This window comes from Syngnathoides biaculeatus, chromosome 23, assembly GCF_019802595.1.
Source record: "Syngnathoides biaculeatus isolate LvHL_M chromosome 23, ASM1980259v1, whole genome shotgun sequence".
Taxonomy (NCBI): Eukaryota; Metazoa; Chordata; class Actinopteri; order Syngnathiformes; family Syngnathidae; genus Syngnathoides; species Syngnathoides biaculeatus.
Genome location: NC_084662.1, coordinates 12,180,316 through 12,198,273, shown reverse-complemented (window position 1 = coordinate 12,198,273; position 17,958 = coordinate 12,180,316). Strand labels below are relative to the sequence as shown.

The following is a 17,958-nucleotide window of genomic DNA, read 5'->3' as shown; positions in this document are numbered from 1 at the left end:
TTGGAATCTTCCATGCGATCACTGGTGCTTTCATTTAAGGACCATGTTTTATAAATAACATTTCAGTTTTTTTTTTTTTATTTCATGGCTTAAATATGAAAGTCAAGCTATATATGGATTTAATATTGGGTAACATGACGTGTTTGTGGGGAGTGTTCAGGTCCAATAATATATATATATATTTTTTTTTTTAAGGCTCGACCATGGTTGGCCTCGCCGAGTCCTGAGAGGCCTCTCGCTTTGGGGGCGGCCCCCCTGCAGGGCTGTGGCGGTTGCCAAAGGCTTCGTTGTGACCGAGGTGTGGCGGGACACCCGGGGGGAGGTCGGCGGAGGGGCCGCTGTGCTCGCGCGGTCCCGGGAACCGCATGTCAGGAGGGAATGGTGGGCGGAGGCCCATGAGTCCGCGGGGACCTGCAATCAGGACGCAGTATTATACATTCTTTCTCGTCTTAGAATATAATTCATTTAATAATTTTGTAATATAATTACTTTTTTTTTAACGTCCTCATACGCACATTTGTTTCCTCATGTATAAAATCAAATCACAATAGTTTGTGCTATCTTATTTTAGGCGAGTATGCAAGCCAATACTGCTAATAATGAAGAAAATGAGCACGTGATTGCCCCATGATCCAGTTTTAAGAACTCTACTGCCATCTTGTGGCATTACATGTAATTACAAACCAAGGACAGTGTGGGCATTTTATTTTCTGATCCAGTGATGCCTCGGTTCTCCACCACAATACGTTCCAGAAAACGATTCGAGAAGTGATTTGTTCGAAAACCGAATCGATGTTTCCCATTACAGTGAACGGGAAAAAAAGATACGTTCCAAGCCCAAAAAAAAATGGGCTTTTTAAAGCATTTTTTTAGCTTTTCCTGATAATAAACTGCATAATAGAAATACATGTATATCTTAAATACTTTGTATAGTAAAATAATTTTAAAAATATATTTTATACATTATCTGTGGGTTTGATATGCAACCCGTTTATCCATGTTTAGAAGATGAGTGAGTCCAATTGGAATTCATTTTTCTTCCCATTTGCCACAATACATACTTCATTGTTTCACTTCAAGTATAAAGTTTAAAAATCAGATGAATGACACTAAAAACAGACGTACCATGTGGCATCGGCCCAAAATGAGGCGGACGGAACGGTGGCGGACCCCGAGGATCTATGATGTTGCCTGGACCGGGCCGGGGGTGGAATGAGTGTCCATTGGCGGGGCGGGGGCCAAAGTCTCCTCCCATCGTCCCCGGCGGAGGCATACCCGGGTGCCCGTTGGCGGGCAGAGGAGGCCCAGGAGGCGGGAGAGGCACGTTCGGAGCGTGGCTGTGGGGTCCTGGTGCTGGGTGGTAGAGGGGCGGTCTCAGAGGTCTGTAGGGACCGCCCGGCGGCAAGCGGCCGTGGGGTCCGGCAGGGAAGAGCGGCTCATGGAGTCCATGACCGGGCGGTGGCTGTCCTTGACTCAGGTGGCCAGGCGAGTCCCTGATGGGTGATCCGAGGAAGGATCCAGGACCCTGCGACCGACAAGTGTGCTGATGTGGATCAACTTGATGCGCTCAAGTAAAAAGGACAATTATATTAATCCATCCATCCATCCATCCATCCAACCATTTTCTTTGCCCCTTATCCTCACTAGAGTCGCGGGGAGTGCTGGAGCCTATCCCAGCTGTCAACGGGCAGGAGGCGGGGTACACCCTCAAATGGTTGCCAGCCAAACGCAGACAAACAGCTACACTCACAATCGCAGCTATGGGCAATTTCGAGTGTCAAATTATTGTTGCAAAGCCATGCAAGTCAAATATGATGTGCAATAGGGTAAGATGAACTAAAATATAGTTTATGTTCAAAGGTCTGTTGAGTTATAAGTGACTTGTTACACATTTCTATTGCTCGGCTAGCGGACCTTTCGGCCTCTTGCCTTACGGGGCGGAAACGCAACCCAAACGAGGATGGAATGAACCAAGCAAAGCTTCGAACTACCTGGGTGACGCCAACTATCACACTTCCTTTGAAGGAGGCCATGAAAGTTCTTCCCGAGATGACTCAAAAATATTTCAAACATGAAATTGCACAGAATGTGACATTTGACTGAGAAACTGATGCTGGCATCCCGATAAATCCCAATAAAAAGGCAAAGCCAGGTGACTGAAATCCAACCCCAAACCATGATCATTCGGAGAGAAATGAGCACGACGGACACCAGGCTGCTGCTTGTTGCGCTTGTGTTAAAAACGCTCAAAACACAACATGCAGACTTGGCCTGTTAAGCAAAATGCAGGCGAGGTTAGGACAGGGGAGGCGTCTCCTTGCGCTCGCGTCAACCCTCACACCAATCACGGGGATCAAAAAGCCGCCTCTTTACTCACTGACTCGGGAGCCTCGTCCGAGGCCTCAGCCTCGCCTTTTACGTGTGGATCTACCGCTTGGTTCTGCTTCGTGCCGAGGACGTATACAAAAGGAAGTCAATCAGTATGGATGGGCATATGCAAATACACGTTCTTGATCTCTCTCTAGCTGTAGAAGGAATTCAATTTCAATGATACCACACACATAGAAACGAACAAAATGAGTGAACATACATAATGCTCGGTACAGCAGCTAAAAGTACGTTAAGGAGCCATATTTAGTTACACGCTAACTTCAGCCACCTGGGCAATCTCACCTAACAAGGGAAAAAAAAAAAAAAAAAAGATGAGCATGTGACTTACAGAAGCATCCATGTTGGAAGGTGATGAACTGCGCGGGCCTGACATGTCTGATGAGGGGGGGGGGGAGAAAAAAAAAAAGTCACTGATAGTTTAGAGCAGTTAAACTCATTTTTTTTGCAACTGATTGTTATATAAATTACTGTATATGTTGGACAAATTGAGTATGAAATCAATAATTATAAATCATGACAAATATTAAATGTACAACTATTGTTTAATTAGTGTAATTTCCGGCCTGTAAGCCGCAACTTTTTTTCCACATGCTTTCAAACCTGCGCTTTGTGCGGTGATGCAGCTAATTTGTGCATTTTTTTTCCCCCCAATGGCCGGAAAGGGGGACTCGAGCGGAAAAGGTCAGCGTGAGACCGTGGAATGTATGTGCAGAGGAAGTGACTTTTACCGGTCCGGCCCTGTTAGCGCTGCGCTAGCGTGTTACTGCCGTGTCTCAGTGATTTTTACTGGTAAGTTTTTTTTTTTTTTTAACTGGCCCTGTTAGCGTGGCGCTAGCATTAGCACAGCGGCGCTAGCATTAAGGTCTGTGTACCGTCTTTGTAAATATCTCGTGTTTCATTGTGGGCACTTGTGGGCTTTTACACAGCTGCGGCGTATGTATGTACCAAATATTTCCTTTACAAATGTACTGGGTGAGACCTCTAACCAAGTGTAGGCCGGGAATAACGGTACTGTTGGGAAAGAATATTGTGCAAAAAAATTCTTGCAATAGCGGACAATTAAAAGTGAAGATAAATTGCTGTTTTAACAAACAAACCCTTCTACCATTAGGTACACATTTTTACTTTTTCGGGCCACAAAGTGGTCCAGATTTAGCCCCCCGGCCTCGAGTTCGACAACACCGGTTTAGCGCTTTAATGAGCAAAACCGAGCAGAATAGAGCACCAGGCTTACCCATCCCAGGATAACGGCTGTGTGGGTCCGATGGAGGTCGTGGAGCTGAGGGGGCGACAACGAAAAGAAGCTGAGTAACCATGGAGCAATAAACCCCTTACAGAAAATCCATGACGCGCTTCTTATGGGGGCAGAAAGTGGATTGGGAATTAAGCAGTTTTTACGATGCAGAAAAGAGAAAAACAAATGCACTGTGGAGGTTCTTTGAAAAGAACATGAAACGAGCAAAAGAAAATGAACACACGAATCTTCAAAGAATTAAGAAACAGGGGAGTTAAAGTTTAAGGTGCCACAGGAACTGAAGAGTGGAGAAAGTTGAGGATTTGAGGACAAGGCTGAAGTGGAAGGATGATCACGTGGGGGGAGGGGAAAAAAAAAAAAAAAACGACGTCAGCAAAAGACCCGACTGAACTCACCATACGGGTCAATTCGTCGCCCCACTGGGGCCGAGGGAGGGCGCCTGGGACCCTCGATCATTAAAGGCGGGGAGGGCGCGCCCCCACTCACTGGGGAGGGCCCGTAAGAATCGCCTGTTATAATCAAACCAGCAGTTAAGTTTTCGTTCTTGCAATTCGGCATCTGAAATTACATACGGTACTGCTTCCCAAACTTTATTGAGCCATAAAATCTCATGGCACAACACCCCCAAAAAAGTTCATTTTATTGGATTTGTTTGTTGAATTGTGTCGAGCTATACAGGGAGTCCTTGGTCTACGACTGAGATCCGTTCCTACAGTAGGGACTTTTTTATTTGATTCCACTGTTAATGTCAGAATTTGTAACTAATGGTGTGAGTTTTTCATGTCAATTTAGCGAGGTATTTTAGAAACAATCTTGCATATCAGATATGATTTACTTAAGGGAAAAGGAGCATGGAGACGATATCGTACCTTGGTGAGCGCCAGCAGCTTGTCCTGAGTTGGGTCTGAAGAGAGGAGCGCGGCGCTCATTCAGTTGCAAGGTCAGTCCGGCCAACCTGAGAGAACGGACGCAACAAAACAAAAATCAACTTTCATATTATGCCGCCAAAAACGAAAATCAATAAAAACAAAATTCATCATTCACAAGTCGTCATGTCCACTTACTTCTCGCGGAGCTTTGATGATTCAAGTTTCTCTTGATTCAAAGCCCGCTCTGCGTTACGAGCGTTCACCTAAGAAAAAAAAAATGAAAAATTTAAATCTCGACCTACTGCAGTCTCTACAAGTCGAATCCGTTCTGCAGCCTACCCAGTTGGTGTGAGTCTTGTTTTCCTGTTCTTTGATCTAAAAGGAAAAACAATGGAATTATTAGCACTGCTGTAGTGAAAAAGGCGCTCTGTTAACTCTACCTGCTCTTTGTAGACTTCTTCAGTCTTCTTCATCTGCTCCTCCATCTCATTAATGCGCTGACGCAGAACTTTGACCTGCTCCTCTGCCTCCACGGCTTTGCCTCCCACCTCGGACAGCATGCTCTCTTTGCTACGACGCTCGAGCTCCTCCTTGGTGAGCCTCCTGTGATGGCAGGGATTTAAAAAAAAAAAAAAAAATGGCTGTGCACGGCTTGTGGCGGGTGGTTGAGTAAATAATAGTGTGACAATCGCAAGGTGGTGCAACTCACAAACTGAATAAAATAACCTGACGCAATGACCAAACCACCAGAGTGAAGCCAATTTAATGTGTGAAATTTATTTTGTTTAGCTCGCTAACCTTTGGGTTTCCTCAAATGTGTGCCTTAATAGATGGTGGGTCCACCACTTACATGGGGGGGAGGGGGAGAAAAACAACCTTTCAACCATGCAGTTTACGCGGTGATGCAGCTAATTTGCGACGCCCGCAAGGGGGCACTCGCGTGGAAAAGGTAAGAGTGAGACCGGTGGAATGTATGTGCCGAGGAAGTGACTTTTACCGGTGTGACGGTCTTTGCGCTCCCGGTGCAGCAAAGTCTTTGTGAGTAATGCGCATGCGCGTATATTTTGTAAACTTCCGGCCAGTCTGAAACATCCCCATCCATACTTCAACATGTGCCATTCGACAACTTGTCGAGAGTTCACGTCCGCTGTGGACGTCTCAGAAAGACCAACACAGCCAACGTACATATTTGTGTGAATCATTTTTTAATCAACTTTTGTTTTAAGCTTAGGTTAGGATTAGGTTATAACGTATGTTAGCTCCCGCTATGTAGAAGACGGGGGAACTATGAGACCGGGAGATTTCCCAGTTAAGAGTCAACTACGTACCCAGAGTTCCCCTGTTAGTAACACATGTGCATTCGTCACAAGGAGACTTTTCAGCACGGGGGAGACCAGACCGTCAAATCGGTCCTGTTAGCGCTGCGCGAGCGTGTTACTGCCGTGCCACAGTGATTTTTACCGGTATGTTTGTTTTTTTTTTTAACCAGGCTTGTTAACACGGCACTAATGTTAGCATTAGCGCGGCGGCACTGGCGTTAAACTCTCTGTGTACCATCTTTCTTTGTAAATATCTCGGGTTTCAATGTGGGCACTTGTGACTTTTACACTGCTGCGGCAAATGTATGTACCAAATGGTATTTCCTTTACAAATGTACTGGGTGAGGCTTATAACCAGATGCGGTCTGTGGGCCAAGAATTACAGTACAAGCATATTATGGTTATTACAACAAACGTGACTCCACTAAAGCTCGCTTGAACAAAGTGGTGACCCTAAACGTCATGTTTACAAACAAACATATTGCAGTGTGAATAACTTTTCTTTTAATCGGACAAAACCCATTGAAATCTGTGACATCTGTTCACAAAACATGGACAAGAGGTCACCGGCATCTCATAAGAACAAAGGGTCATTTGAACAAAGATGCTAGTCAGGGCACAGCAAGTCAGATAGCCTCCAGATAATTTTACTTTTTGCAGTATCTTGATGGATTTAAAGAACAAAATGAAATTATTGACTTACTGCTGCAGAGCATTTTCCTTTTGCTGGTGCATTTCCACCATGATTTCATTCTTCTGCTGGAGGACCTTGAACTGGTTTTCCACGTGGCTCTTCTCACTTTTGAGGGTTGCGATGTCGTGTTCCAGCTCCTGGTGTTTCTCTGCGGCACAACAACGTCAAAATCTAAAGCGCGGTTCTCCGTGGCGGCGTTCCTCATGCTCTCGATGGTCCACACACACACACACACATACCTTCAAGAGCCTTTCGACTCTTTTCCTCGTTAAGCAGTTTGGACATGAAGCGGTCCCGCTCCTCTTCGATCACTGCGAGTGTGGTCTGGACCTGAATCATGCTAATGTTTAGTACTATACAAAAAATATGCAATCCTGCCAAAAACATGCTGAGCTTTAGTTTTATTATATTACCCTGGAGACATCCATCATCTGTTTGATTCTATTCTTCACTGCAGTCTTCTTATCTGAACAAGCCATGAGAATGACACTCTAATCACTTAATTAAAAATCCATTTTCGAAAGTCAGTTTGAGGCTCGACATACCAGGTACGATTTCGCCATTCACCAAGACCTTGCCGTCGCTTTTTTGCAGCTCGCAGGCGTCGAGGTCTGCCAGGAGCTCCGACAAAACCTGCCAGGACAAGCTTCTTGTGTGAGCTGATAATTTGGTGGAATGATTTATTGATGACTGGGAAAGAACAGATTGCAGACCTCCACGTTGTGATCTTTGAGCACCACAGAGTCCTCCAGTTCTTTCTGAGCCTTCTGGTAGACTTTAATCTGCTCACTCAGTGCCGCGTGTTTGTCCTCCAACTCTTTCATGGTTACTTTAAGCTAGAAAAATGAAAAAAGATGTACATTTTTTACACCTAGAACGTCAGGGTTTAAACATTTCTGTTGTGAATTTTCTCCGAGCACTCCGGTTTCCTCCTACATCCCAAAAACTTGCAACATTAATTGGCTACTCTAAATTGCCCCTCGGTGTAATTGTGAGTGCGTCTGTTTGTCTTGATGTGCCCTGCGATTGGCTGGCAACCAGTTTACGGTGTACCCCCGTCTCCTGCCCGTTGACAGCTGGGATAGGCTCCAACGCGGCCCGCAACTCTTGTGAGGATAAGCAGCTAAGAAAAAGGATGGATGGATGTTTAAAGGACAAAGTCCTATATCCAAAGGGGAAATTGCAATCATTTTTTTCTTTTTTCTGCTTTACTTAACTTTGCTTGGAGCAATTGGTTCTCAAGTCCACTACAAAATAATACCGTGGGAAAGGGAAAACCACACCGTCTTAAAGGCAACACTCAGAATAAAACATGCTAACAAACAACAATGGAGGAGAACAAGGCTACCCTTTAGTGGCATTAGGCTACGGTCAGAAGATTAATTTGATTCGAGAAGAGTTTAAGGGCAAGAAAGTGGACCACTAGAGCAAGAAAATGTGGAGAATAATTCTGCTTTAGGGTAGGCTATTCAGATTTAATATTACAAAAATACAATTTATTCTAGGGCACAAAACAGCAAAATGGAATTGCAAAATTCTTGGATTTACAACCAATAGTTTTACAAGCAAACTGATAGATAAGGTATTTAAAATGCTGCAGACTAATAAGTTGCATACAAACTTTAATTACTCAGAAAAAAACTAACGCTAATTAAGGCCTCGTAATAGTTTTAAGACACACAGAATGATCTTACATGTTTATTTTCTTCTTTCACCCCTGCGTAGTCCTTCGCGAGACACTTGTGCTGAACACTGCGTGCATCTTCTCGGATCTTGGCCTCGTCCAAGAGGACGGTCGTCTGGAGGAAAAACATTTTCCGTTTATTATTAGACCCCCTGAAATCAAAACCGCCCAAAAGATCATGTCACAATTTGCACCTTTGCTAAAGCTTCCTGAACCTTCTTTCTGCTCAGCTCAAGCTTCTCGTTTGACTTCTCCAATTTTTTCATCTGTTTAAAAGAGCGGTTTGCACAGTAAATGAAACAATAGTTTATAATACATCAACAATTATTAATAAAAACACACACCCGATTTCCAATTTCAATTGAGTTTTCTTTTTCTTCATCTATTAATTTTTGGTATGTCTTCTTTTCTTCCACCATACGCTCATACCTTTTTTCAGCCTCCAAAACCTGACTCTACATAAGTAGAAAAAAACTGAATATGAATTACTGTAGTCATATTAAACAGTGAGCTACATGTAATAATAGGTGTAAAGTTTTACCTCCAATTTTTGTGTCTTTTTCAATGCACTACAAACTGTCTTTGCAGACTCCTTTTGGGTTTCTTTCAGCTCTGCAGTCTTTTTAAAAATAATACAAATATAATGAGACATTTGTCCAATTAAAGCAAGTGCCACGTATTTTTTTTTTTTTAATTCCAAGCTTACTTGTTTCTGGAGTTCAGACATTCGGGTCATTGCATCATTTTTCTCCTTTTTAAGGGCTTGGATTTGATCGGCCAGCTGTTTTTCATCCACTTCAAGGAAATATAGAAGTTAGCTAAAAATGAATAGTCACATAATGCCTTTCTAGTGAAAATTTAAATAAAACTTACAAAGATACTCCCTCCTCTTGACCTGCAAAGAAATTACCAAAAGTAAGTGGTTTATCTGTAACATATTCATGCTCACACTGGGATGAATTTGATGCAACTATTGTACTGACAGTACTGAAAAAAACCTCAAACAGCCTCGCTGGCATTATTACATAAAAAAAATTACCCTGAGCACAGTTTTCCAGAAGAAGATGGCGAAGGTCAGCACGCCAACCGCAGCACTGACAATGACCGCCTGCCAAGGACAGCCAAACAAGGTTTCCCCAGGCTTCCACTCTTCTGGCAGTAATGAAATCATCTGAGGACACAACAATGTAGTTAAGGGGATTAATGAGGTCGACTGGGACAAAAGGGCCAAGAAACGCATGCAAATAAAATTGCACACACTCGTAAGATGACGCCAAACTACAAAACGGCTTTCCCGCAAACGACAGAGCACCATATTGATTATGGCACCCTTACTACACAAACTACGCAGATTGACAAGTGGCTTTGAACAGTCCACGTGGCAGTCTTGGACGTTACAAACAAGCTACATCCCAAATTAAACACAAATTCTCACGAATTATCACTCACTGCTTCAATTGCTCTCTAGCATTGCAAAGGAGCATCATTTTCAACTACCAAAACGTTGCCCGTTTTGCACATCAACGAGAAAATACTTAAATCATAATGGAAGTGAAAAATCCACAAGTGCTTCGGGTTGGAAAATCATTAGCAAAAGGGGAAGTAAACACGCATCAGCCATTATGCTTGATTGACAACATCATGTCTAACCTGTCATGGCCACATGCATTTATTTTTATACTTACGTGTTGAAGTTCTTTTAGAAAAAACATGTATACATGCTCCAATTCCATGACAGGTCGTGTCAGCATATAGCTCTCCATGTCGCTCTTTATACCAATTTAACTAGCCCAAGTATGCTAGTTTGCTAGCGGGTTAAACGAAACATGGAATTATGATCCTACGGAGGAACCGACGTTAAAAGCCTACGTCTGCGAATAAAACACGAGTTGATGCAAAAATGAGGGGAAAATGTAGTTAAATTGAAACGGGTGTAAAATTGGGACGGAAACGGCCAGCTGCGATAACGGCAATTAACGTCGAACACGGATCCGCGAAATGACACGCAGACCTGGAAAGGTTCCAACTGCGAAAACCCAGCTAGTACGACAACAGATTTGAAAAAAGGAAAATATTGCTGTGGTTGAGTGTCAATATGTCAATATGATTATCCATCGCAAATATAAGCCTGTGCGTTTCTATTAGCAAGCAGCTAAGCACCGGCTGTGTTGAACTTCAGCCTCACCGCCAGTCAACAAGACAGGAGGAGGAGACGCGTGAGACGTTCAAGGCCACTCGGAATTTGGAAACACCTTGCTTCTTCTTTTTGCACTTATTTGTTGGCGGCCATTGTCTTTTGATTATATCACGGAGTTAAGGATATTCCCAACCATTGTACTGAAAATTGATCAGCTTTTTATTTTAATTTATTCCTTTATGCGTCGGAACCCGCATAAACCTGGCCCGTCTCTATTTTACTTCATCTATTGAATACTGTCTAATTTGTGATATTATGTCGTTTAAGAACAATAATGCTATGAATGAATTTGGCAAAATTATAAACCGCTTAAACCTGTTTTGTTCAGTCATCTTTGTTCTTTCCTGTGTACATAATCGAGTGATCTGATGCCCGTTCCTGAATCTTTGTATTTAAATCCGGAGTGACAGGCAAACATTGAGCACAAAAGTGAAATATATATACAAATGTAAATTCAATTGAGCACAAGGCGATATAAATGGAACATATTACTGTATTTTTCAGCTTTGGGAGATCGATATTTCAAATTAAAGTTAGCTGTATTTCATATTTTAGATGAGACTTGGATCAACACTTGATTTGCATTTACTGATCCGATATAATTACATAAAAATGTTTTCCTCATGTTATAATAATATATTTAACGGCCTTAGCTAATACAAAACATTATTTTCGATGTTACTGATCAGTATGAGATATCAGATATGAGAATTTTATCAATCATTTTGTGGTTATTTCTATGGCACAGGTGTCAAACTCAAGGCCTGGGGTCAGTTCTGGCCCACTACAAGATTTTATGTGGCCCGCGAAGCCAAAATCTAGAGTATCAATATCCATGATTCTTCACACTTTTCCAAAAGACCCGCTCCGTTGTGAAAAATGGATTGCACGGGTGCAACGGATGAGACCTTAATGGGTTCCAAATGACAGGTAGGTGTGTATAGAGCACAGGTGTGAAACTCAAGGGCCAGATCCGGTCCGCCGCATGATTTTATGTGGCCCATGATGTTTTTTGTTCAAATCTGTGCCAAATGTGTACCAAAATTTCAAATTGTCATATATCATAAATGATGACCTTGAGATATTACAAGCATTTTTTTTGTTACCAAACGTGAAAAGTCGAAAAACGCATTACCCTTGATTTCTGATTTCAAAACTAGTTCATAAATTGATGATGTAAATACGATGAGATGATTAAATATTTTTGTTCCGCAGTCATAACGGCCCTCTGAGGGAACCCGGAACAACAATGTGGCCCGCGAGAAAAATGAGTTTGACACCCCTGCTTGATGGCGTAAAGGGTACACACTGATAAGACAAATGTTTGACTCCGATACTCACAAGAACGGTCCACTCTGCAACTCGAGCCTTGATCATTGCGGCAGCAGAACTCATAAAAGTGAACACATCCGAGAATAATCCCACTTCCTCCTCATGAAATTCAGAGACCGGCTCCACAGAGTCCAAAGAGCCTATTATAAAGAAAAGATTCAGTTACTTGGAGATACCCAGAATATTTTATATTTTAGATTTTGGATGACCAACCTGAGGATACGTGGTCCACATCGCCAAGCCCCTTGTCAACCGGACTTTCCAAAGTGGCTCGAGGAAACGTTTGCAACTCGTCTGGGGCGCTGGAACTCGGATGATTTTCTTTGTTTTTAGTGAAGAGTTCGCCAGCTTCTTCAACATCTGGTCCAGTAAGCCCTTCGTCCAAGATCTGCACTTCCTTTTCAATTTCTTCCACCTGTTTTAAAAGTTCGGTTACTGTACGGTTGTCATCACTCGTGTCTGGAACGTCAGCCTCCTTCTCGACTCCAACGATGTGAGGCAAATCGTCACGTTTCTTCTCGTCTTCGATGATGTGGGGCAAATCGTCACGTTTCTTCTCGTCTTCGATGATGTGCGGCAAATCGTCAGGTTTCTTCTCGTCTTCGATGATGTGAGGCAAACTCTCTTTGGCACTGACGTCAGGTTGGTCCGCAATGACTGAAAAGCATAGCAGTTTTAGAATAGAGATCATAATTACGGAAAGTTAAGCTGGCGTATCAACTCTATCTTGAGAAACAAAGGATGGTCATTAGCCATTAATTGACCGTTTGTGCGTTATTGATTGTTAAACATGTCTCGAAGATGAGATAAATTCACGCATACCACAGCCTTGACTGCAATATTCTGTCATAAAAACACTTGTACAATCTCATATCTATGAATTTTATTCATTTCACTCACACTCGATCAAGGAAATGAAGAAAAATAGAGGCATACCCAGGTCATGATTAACTTCGGTTTTCTCTTCTGCCAAAGGTGTGCTATCCTTTACTGCAGAATACTTCTGCCTTAGACTAAATGCCAGCTCTTGGAAATCATCCAGTATTTCCGTTTCGTCATCTATCATTTCCATTCGCTGTTCATCGTCATACGATGAGTGCCGGCTATCCAGAATCTTCTCAACTTCATCCAAGATGCCGTTTTCCCAGGTTTCCAAGATGTTCTCCAGCGCATCCTCGAGGTCTTGGACAGTCCCCGAATGTGTGTGACGGGTAGCCTGCAACTCAGTGTCCATATCCGAGAACATAGACTCGACTTTGTAGAGATTCTTGAGGCCCAGAAACTTCTGGAAACGGAGCATCTTCTCTTCAGTGTAATAACCCTGCAGCAGAGTCAGCCTCAGCACACTATCGCTGTAGACCGGCTCAGGAATTGCGGTAACATACGGACTTGGATCTGACAAGGAGTTGACAGCGTCAACATCTTTTGACTGTGAAAGGGCATTTTCATCTTCAAGTAGATTTCTTCCCTCATACTCTTCTTTATCTATCTCTGTGTTTTCTGTATCCACATGGAGTGATTCCTCAACGTGTGCTTCAACATGTTGATGACTACTTTCAAACTTAGTGCGTAGATGCTCATGGAGTAGGACGCCATCATCTCCTGCTGCTTTATCACCAGGCTTCCTAAATGAATCAAAGGATTCTGTCTCCCTTGAAGGAACATCACCGTTTGTTTCAGGAGCGATTATTTCTTCATGTATTACAATTTTATTTTCACCTAAAGCTTCTTCCAAGTCGTTCTTATCCTCTCGTACAACTCTGCTGTCATGTCTGTCTTCTTTAGCGACACTGACTTCTTTGGGGAGCTCCTTGTCCGTTAAGTTTTTATGCAATTGTGCCTGAGGTACCTCGTTGGATAGATGTACAAATGTACTCTCCCCTCGATGTGGTGGCTCATCTGTCATTTGTGGCGTTTTACCTTGAGTGCCCTCATGCTTGACTGTTCGGCCACCTCCGTCATCCTCATGATCAAACAGGAGTTTCTCAGCCTCTATTTCGCTAGGATCTACATCAAGAGAATCTGGTGAATCTGTAGGGATTGGCTCTGGGTTCTCTAGCACTGTGGAATCTCTGGGATGCTCAGAAAGAGAATTGAGTCCCCCTGTATGGAATGGATCTCTGTTCTCCGGGTCTTCATATTCTTTACGATGTACAAATTCTGAATGTGGTGAATCGCCAAGGACTGGATCGACATTCTCTGGTGGCATGTCTTCTTGTGGTTCCTCATAACCCAAAGATACTTTTGACCTTTGCTCTTCCTCCTGATCTTCTTCTGAACTTATTTCCTGCTTAGTCCACTGTGTATCACTCACATCAGCAAAACCGTCATCAGTCGACATTGGTACGACCTCATCATCAGGTTTTGAGTTGTCCTCTTGTGCAACCGTAGAGGTGTCAGTTTCTTCCTCTGAAAAGGACACCAATGGAGTTGGAGTTGGACTTGTCTCGTCAGGATCACCATGTTGTTCTGGATGATCTTCAAATTCTTCATTCTCCTCCTGTTCATATGGAGTGACTTTAGTGGTAGCTTCATCATCTGTGGCGACAGCATCAAAAGTTGACCCAAAGGTAGTTTTTAAATGAGACACTTTCTCTCCTTGAGAAGTTGAGACTGTAATCCGTTCTGACAAAAGATCATCTTTTGCTAGTGATTCTTCCTCATGTTCTTTGTGAACATCTTTGGTCTTATGCTTCTCAAACTCCGCGTCTTCAAGAAAAGTGCCCGTGGTGGTTATTTCCTCATTCGATTTGTCTTGGCTATCATCATCACTGCCATCATGTGCAACCTCCGTGTCAGGCACTTCTTGAGATTCATATTCCGAATCAAGTTGAAGAAAAGAGGCACTTTGATCATCGAGGGCCATGCCAATATCCTCAGCTCCTATTTCATGATCAGTCTCCGTCTCCACATCTGGTGCCCGTGTGTCTTCCACCGTGTCCTCGGGCACTTCGGCTTGGTCTGAATTCCTTTTCTTTTCATTACTAATCTCTTCAGCTGAAAAACCCAACAACGAATCGATCTCGTAGTTGTCAAATTGATCAAGTCCTGTGTCAAAACAGACAAAATCTGTTTCCTGCAAAACAGACAGAAGAAATTCAATTTGCAACATCACTGCTTATCAAACATACTCAAATGCAAATAATGTAAATAAAAACATAAGCACTGTTTAGGTTTACATGCTTTACCTGTGTTGGAACTTCAACTTCTTTATCTGTATAAACATGATTGACAGCCAGGAGGTCCATTGGGAAATAACCAAAATGACTTCCAACCTGTGGAATAGAGGTACACCGACGAAGTGAGGGAACTGTACTGCACGTTTAATCAAAAAGTACAATATACTCACGCTCCCTGCCCAGATGTCAGCCCTTCTTCCAGACAATTTGTAATATACATAGATAGTTTCTGATTTCTTGAACGACAAGAATCGACAATCTGGTCCTGAGAAATCCTCCACTGCTTTTCCACGACACAGGAGCACTGGAAAAAGAAAATGTTTAGATTTATGAGTGTTCAAAAAAGCCTCTGTAAAATACAATGAGAGGATTTCTATGACAAAAACGGTGAAACCAAATCAAATTTTCAAGTCAAAGAGTACAGTTATAAACTAGATATTACACTTCCAGTACAACAAGCTGTTTTCTGTTAAGCAAAAATGGTGCAAAACTAAAAAAAAAAAATAAAATACAGATATATACTCTTGTCTATGGTGTTTGTTTTATAGTGTTGAACTGAAACTCAACACCCAATTTTTCAAGGTGCAACTTTTTTCAAGAAATAACTATTTACAGGAGACTTAGCATCTTTCCACTGATGAAAACAATTAAAATCAAGCTGCAAACACTAAACTTTGATGTTCACTCCCTCGATGATGGTGGAAGGAATGCAAATATGTTTTGTGTTTTTTTGTCACCTTCGGGCAACCTGGTGCAGTCGCCTTCAGCACTCTTGTGCTTCGCTTTGCCATCAGCCTCCATGCAATAAACCAGTAATGCCAGTTGAAAATGTAATTTATTTGCAAATATCCATTTTTGCCCCCCATGTTCACCCTTCAGGGAGATCCTGTATACAAGTTGGCCAGATCGCCTTCTGATTTTCTTACACAACTGAGACAGTGATTTGCAATTTCAATAAATATTAGCTTATTCATTAAATCTCTAGGTGAAGTTCAAACGGTCGTTGTGCAGTTTAATCAGTTAGATAATAAATGACTATTTGAAAAAAAAAAGTAAATTAAGTGTATTCGCCAAATGAGTTTCTTCCTTTGCAGTTGTGTTTAGCTAATACATTTATAAAGTTTTATTTAAGAGGCTGGATTAAAATCACTAACAAAACGTGTGGTAATGTTAGCTGTTCTTAACAAAACAAAATGAAAAGTGAAAATATGAACCGCCGTTACCGTTTGACCAGGTTATTTGTATTGTTTGTGATTAGCTAATAGCTGCTAGCACAAGCTAGCCAGCAACGCAGGCCGCCGGAGCAACCAAGCAACCGGCCAACGAAGGCTGCGTCGGGGCGAATAACCTTTACCGGCGATCGGACAAACGTGCACTTTGGCGAACTGGCCGGCTTGTGCAAAGTTGCCGCGAGGATAAAACAACAGCGGTGCGGCGTTATCACGCTCGCAAATATCGACTGTCAACAGGTCAAGAGATAAGGCTCAGTTTATGGCTAGCAGCTTGGGGATGGATATAAGGATGCATCCCCCTCCGAGGTTGTGGTTCAGAATCAACGGGAAAAACTTACTGCTGCACTCCTCGTCGGCGCATCTCTTAAAATCGGAGAATCGCTTCTCCAAGGCGGCGGTTGAGATAAAATTAAATAAAAGTAATAAAAAGCCTTTTCGGTAAAACTGTTTGGCTGCCATGCTGGCAGCTTTAGTCGGAGCGCAGGAGCACTTGGGGAGGCGACACGTCAGCAGATCAGATCCGGCTGGGTGTCGGCAACGCGGCTGCGTTTTCAGTGCCTGCGTGTTGGTTCACTTTTTTGGGCTCTTTTGTTTGCTCATATCTGAGTCAATATCGTCATATAGTACAGGTTATGCTGTTAGAAATAGCAATGGACGTGCAGACAGCAGAATATGGGGAGCTTGCGCACATTGATGTGAACGTTTTTTGAACTTTCACGTTGAAACGTCATCCTGTCAACAACGAGCTGTTAAATTTATTTCACATTGCTGAAAAGGTTTTCATGTCAATTGAGATTTCCCTATAACAGATGCACACAACATCCAACTCCGCACATAATAATATGATATTACAAAACACTTGTGCAAATATTTACTCTGCATCTATGCCCTGTTTCAAGCTTCCATGTTTTTTTTGGGGGGGGGGGTGGAGGAAATGCATGTTACTGAAAACATCACGTGGTTTCTAAAAAGGGGGACACATGCAAAATATTTTTTGTGATATATTGATGAAATCATAATGTAAATCAGGGGTGTCAAACTCATTTTTGTCGCGGGCCACCTTGTAGTTACAGTTTCCCTCAGAGGGGCTGTTATGAAAATGAAACCATGAAAATGTTTCACCTCGTCATATTCACAAATGAAATTTATGAGCTAGTTTTGTCGTCACAAGTCGTCAAGAGTAGTGGGGTTTTGAACTATTGCTGTTATTTGGGCACAGAATATTGTTTGCAATAGCTCACCCCTGCTAAAAAAAATTCCATAGAACATTTCTGAAGAATTTCTAAAGAATTATACAACTTTAGGACCCAAGTCGTATAGAATTTCTATGGAAATTCTCTTGTTCTGTAGAAATTCTATAGAAAATCACAGCCAAAGTTCTATAGAACAAGTTTTTCTGTACAAATTCATGTTGAATTCTACAGATTTCTATAGAATTTCTATAGATTTTTTTTTTTACCAGGGCAATGTTATGACGATTTGAAACTTTAGTACAGAATTTTATTTTTTAAATCATGGAGTTGATTCTCATAATTTTCCTTTGCGGGTCAGATTTGGCCCCCGGGCCTTGAGTTTGACACCTGTGATGTAAATGATCAAAATATTGTCAAATAACCAGTTGTGGACAACAAAACCGTGTTTTGCTTTTATTTATGAACTATTTATTACGCAGACTGGAGCCAGCAGAGCAGTGCATGCCAAAAATGGAAACAAATGTATAACATGAAGTCAACACAATTTACTATATTTATTATTGTACTGCTATGTGCGCAGATGTTCGGCCACTTATAATAAGACGTCAGATTT

General features: G+C 42.3%; 1 protein-coding gene across 2 annotated transcripts; it reads right to left on the bottom strand.

Moving 5' to 3' along the window:
• Positions 1–50: 50 nt before the first annotated feature.
• Positions 51–16,858, bottom strand: mia3 (MIA SH3 domain ER export factor 3). 2 transcript variants are annotated; one of them, XM_061811791.1, is made up of 27 exons: positions 16,491–16,858; positions 15,091–15,224; positions 14,930–15,016; positions 12,678–14,817; positions 11,955–12,398; positions 11,751–11,881; positions 9,252–9,383; positions 9,086–9,107; positions 8,919–9,007; positions 8,754–8,831; positions 8,557–8,667; positions 8,407–8,478; positions 8,223–8,327; positions 7,242–7,364; positions 7,074–7,161; positions 6,942–6,994; positions 6,768–6,858; positions 6,538–6,676; positions 4,956–5,118; positions 4,855–4,890; positions 4,711–4,778; positions 4,516–4,601; positions 4,042–4,155; positions 3,626–3,670; positions 2,720–2,766; positions 1,126–1,531; positions 51–411 (listed from the first exon to the last, which is right to left on the bottom strand). In XM_061811791.1, exons 1-27 carry the CDS (start codon positions 16,609–16,611, stop codon positions 191–193), a joined length of 5,346 nt encoding a protein of 1,781 aa, XP_061667775.1. In that variant the 5' UTR covers positions 16,612–16,858; the 3' UTR covers positions 51–190. The 2 variants fall into 2 exon arrangements, with proteins under 2 accessions (XP_061667775.1, XP_061667776.1); XM_061811792.1 differs by having other exon boundaries at positions 1,126–1,525; positions 16,491–16,857.
• Positions 16,859–17,958: the final 1,100 nt, after the last annotated feature.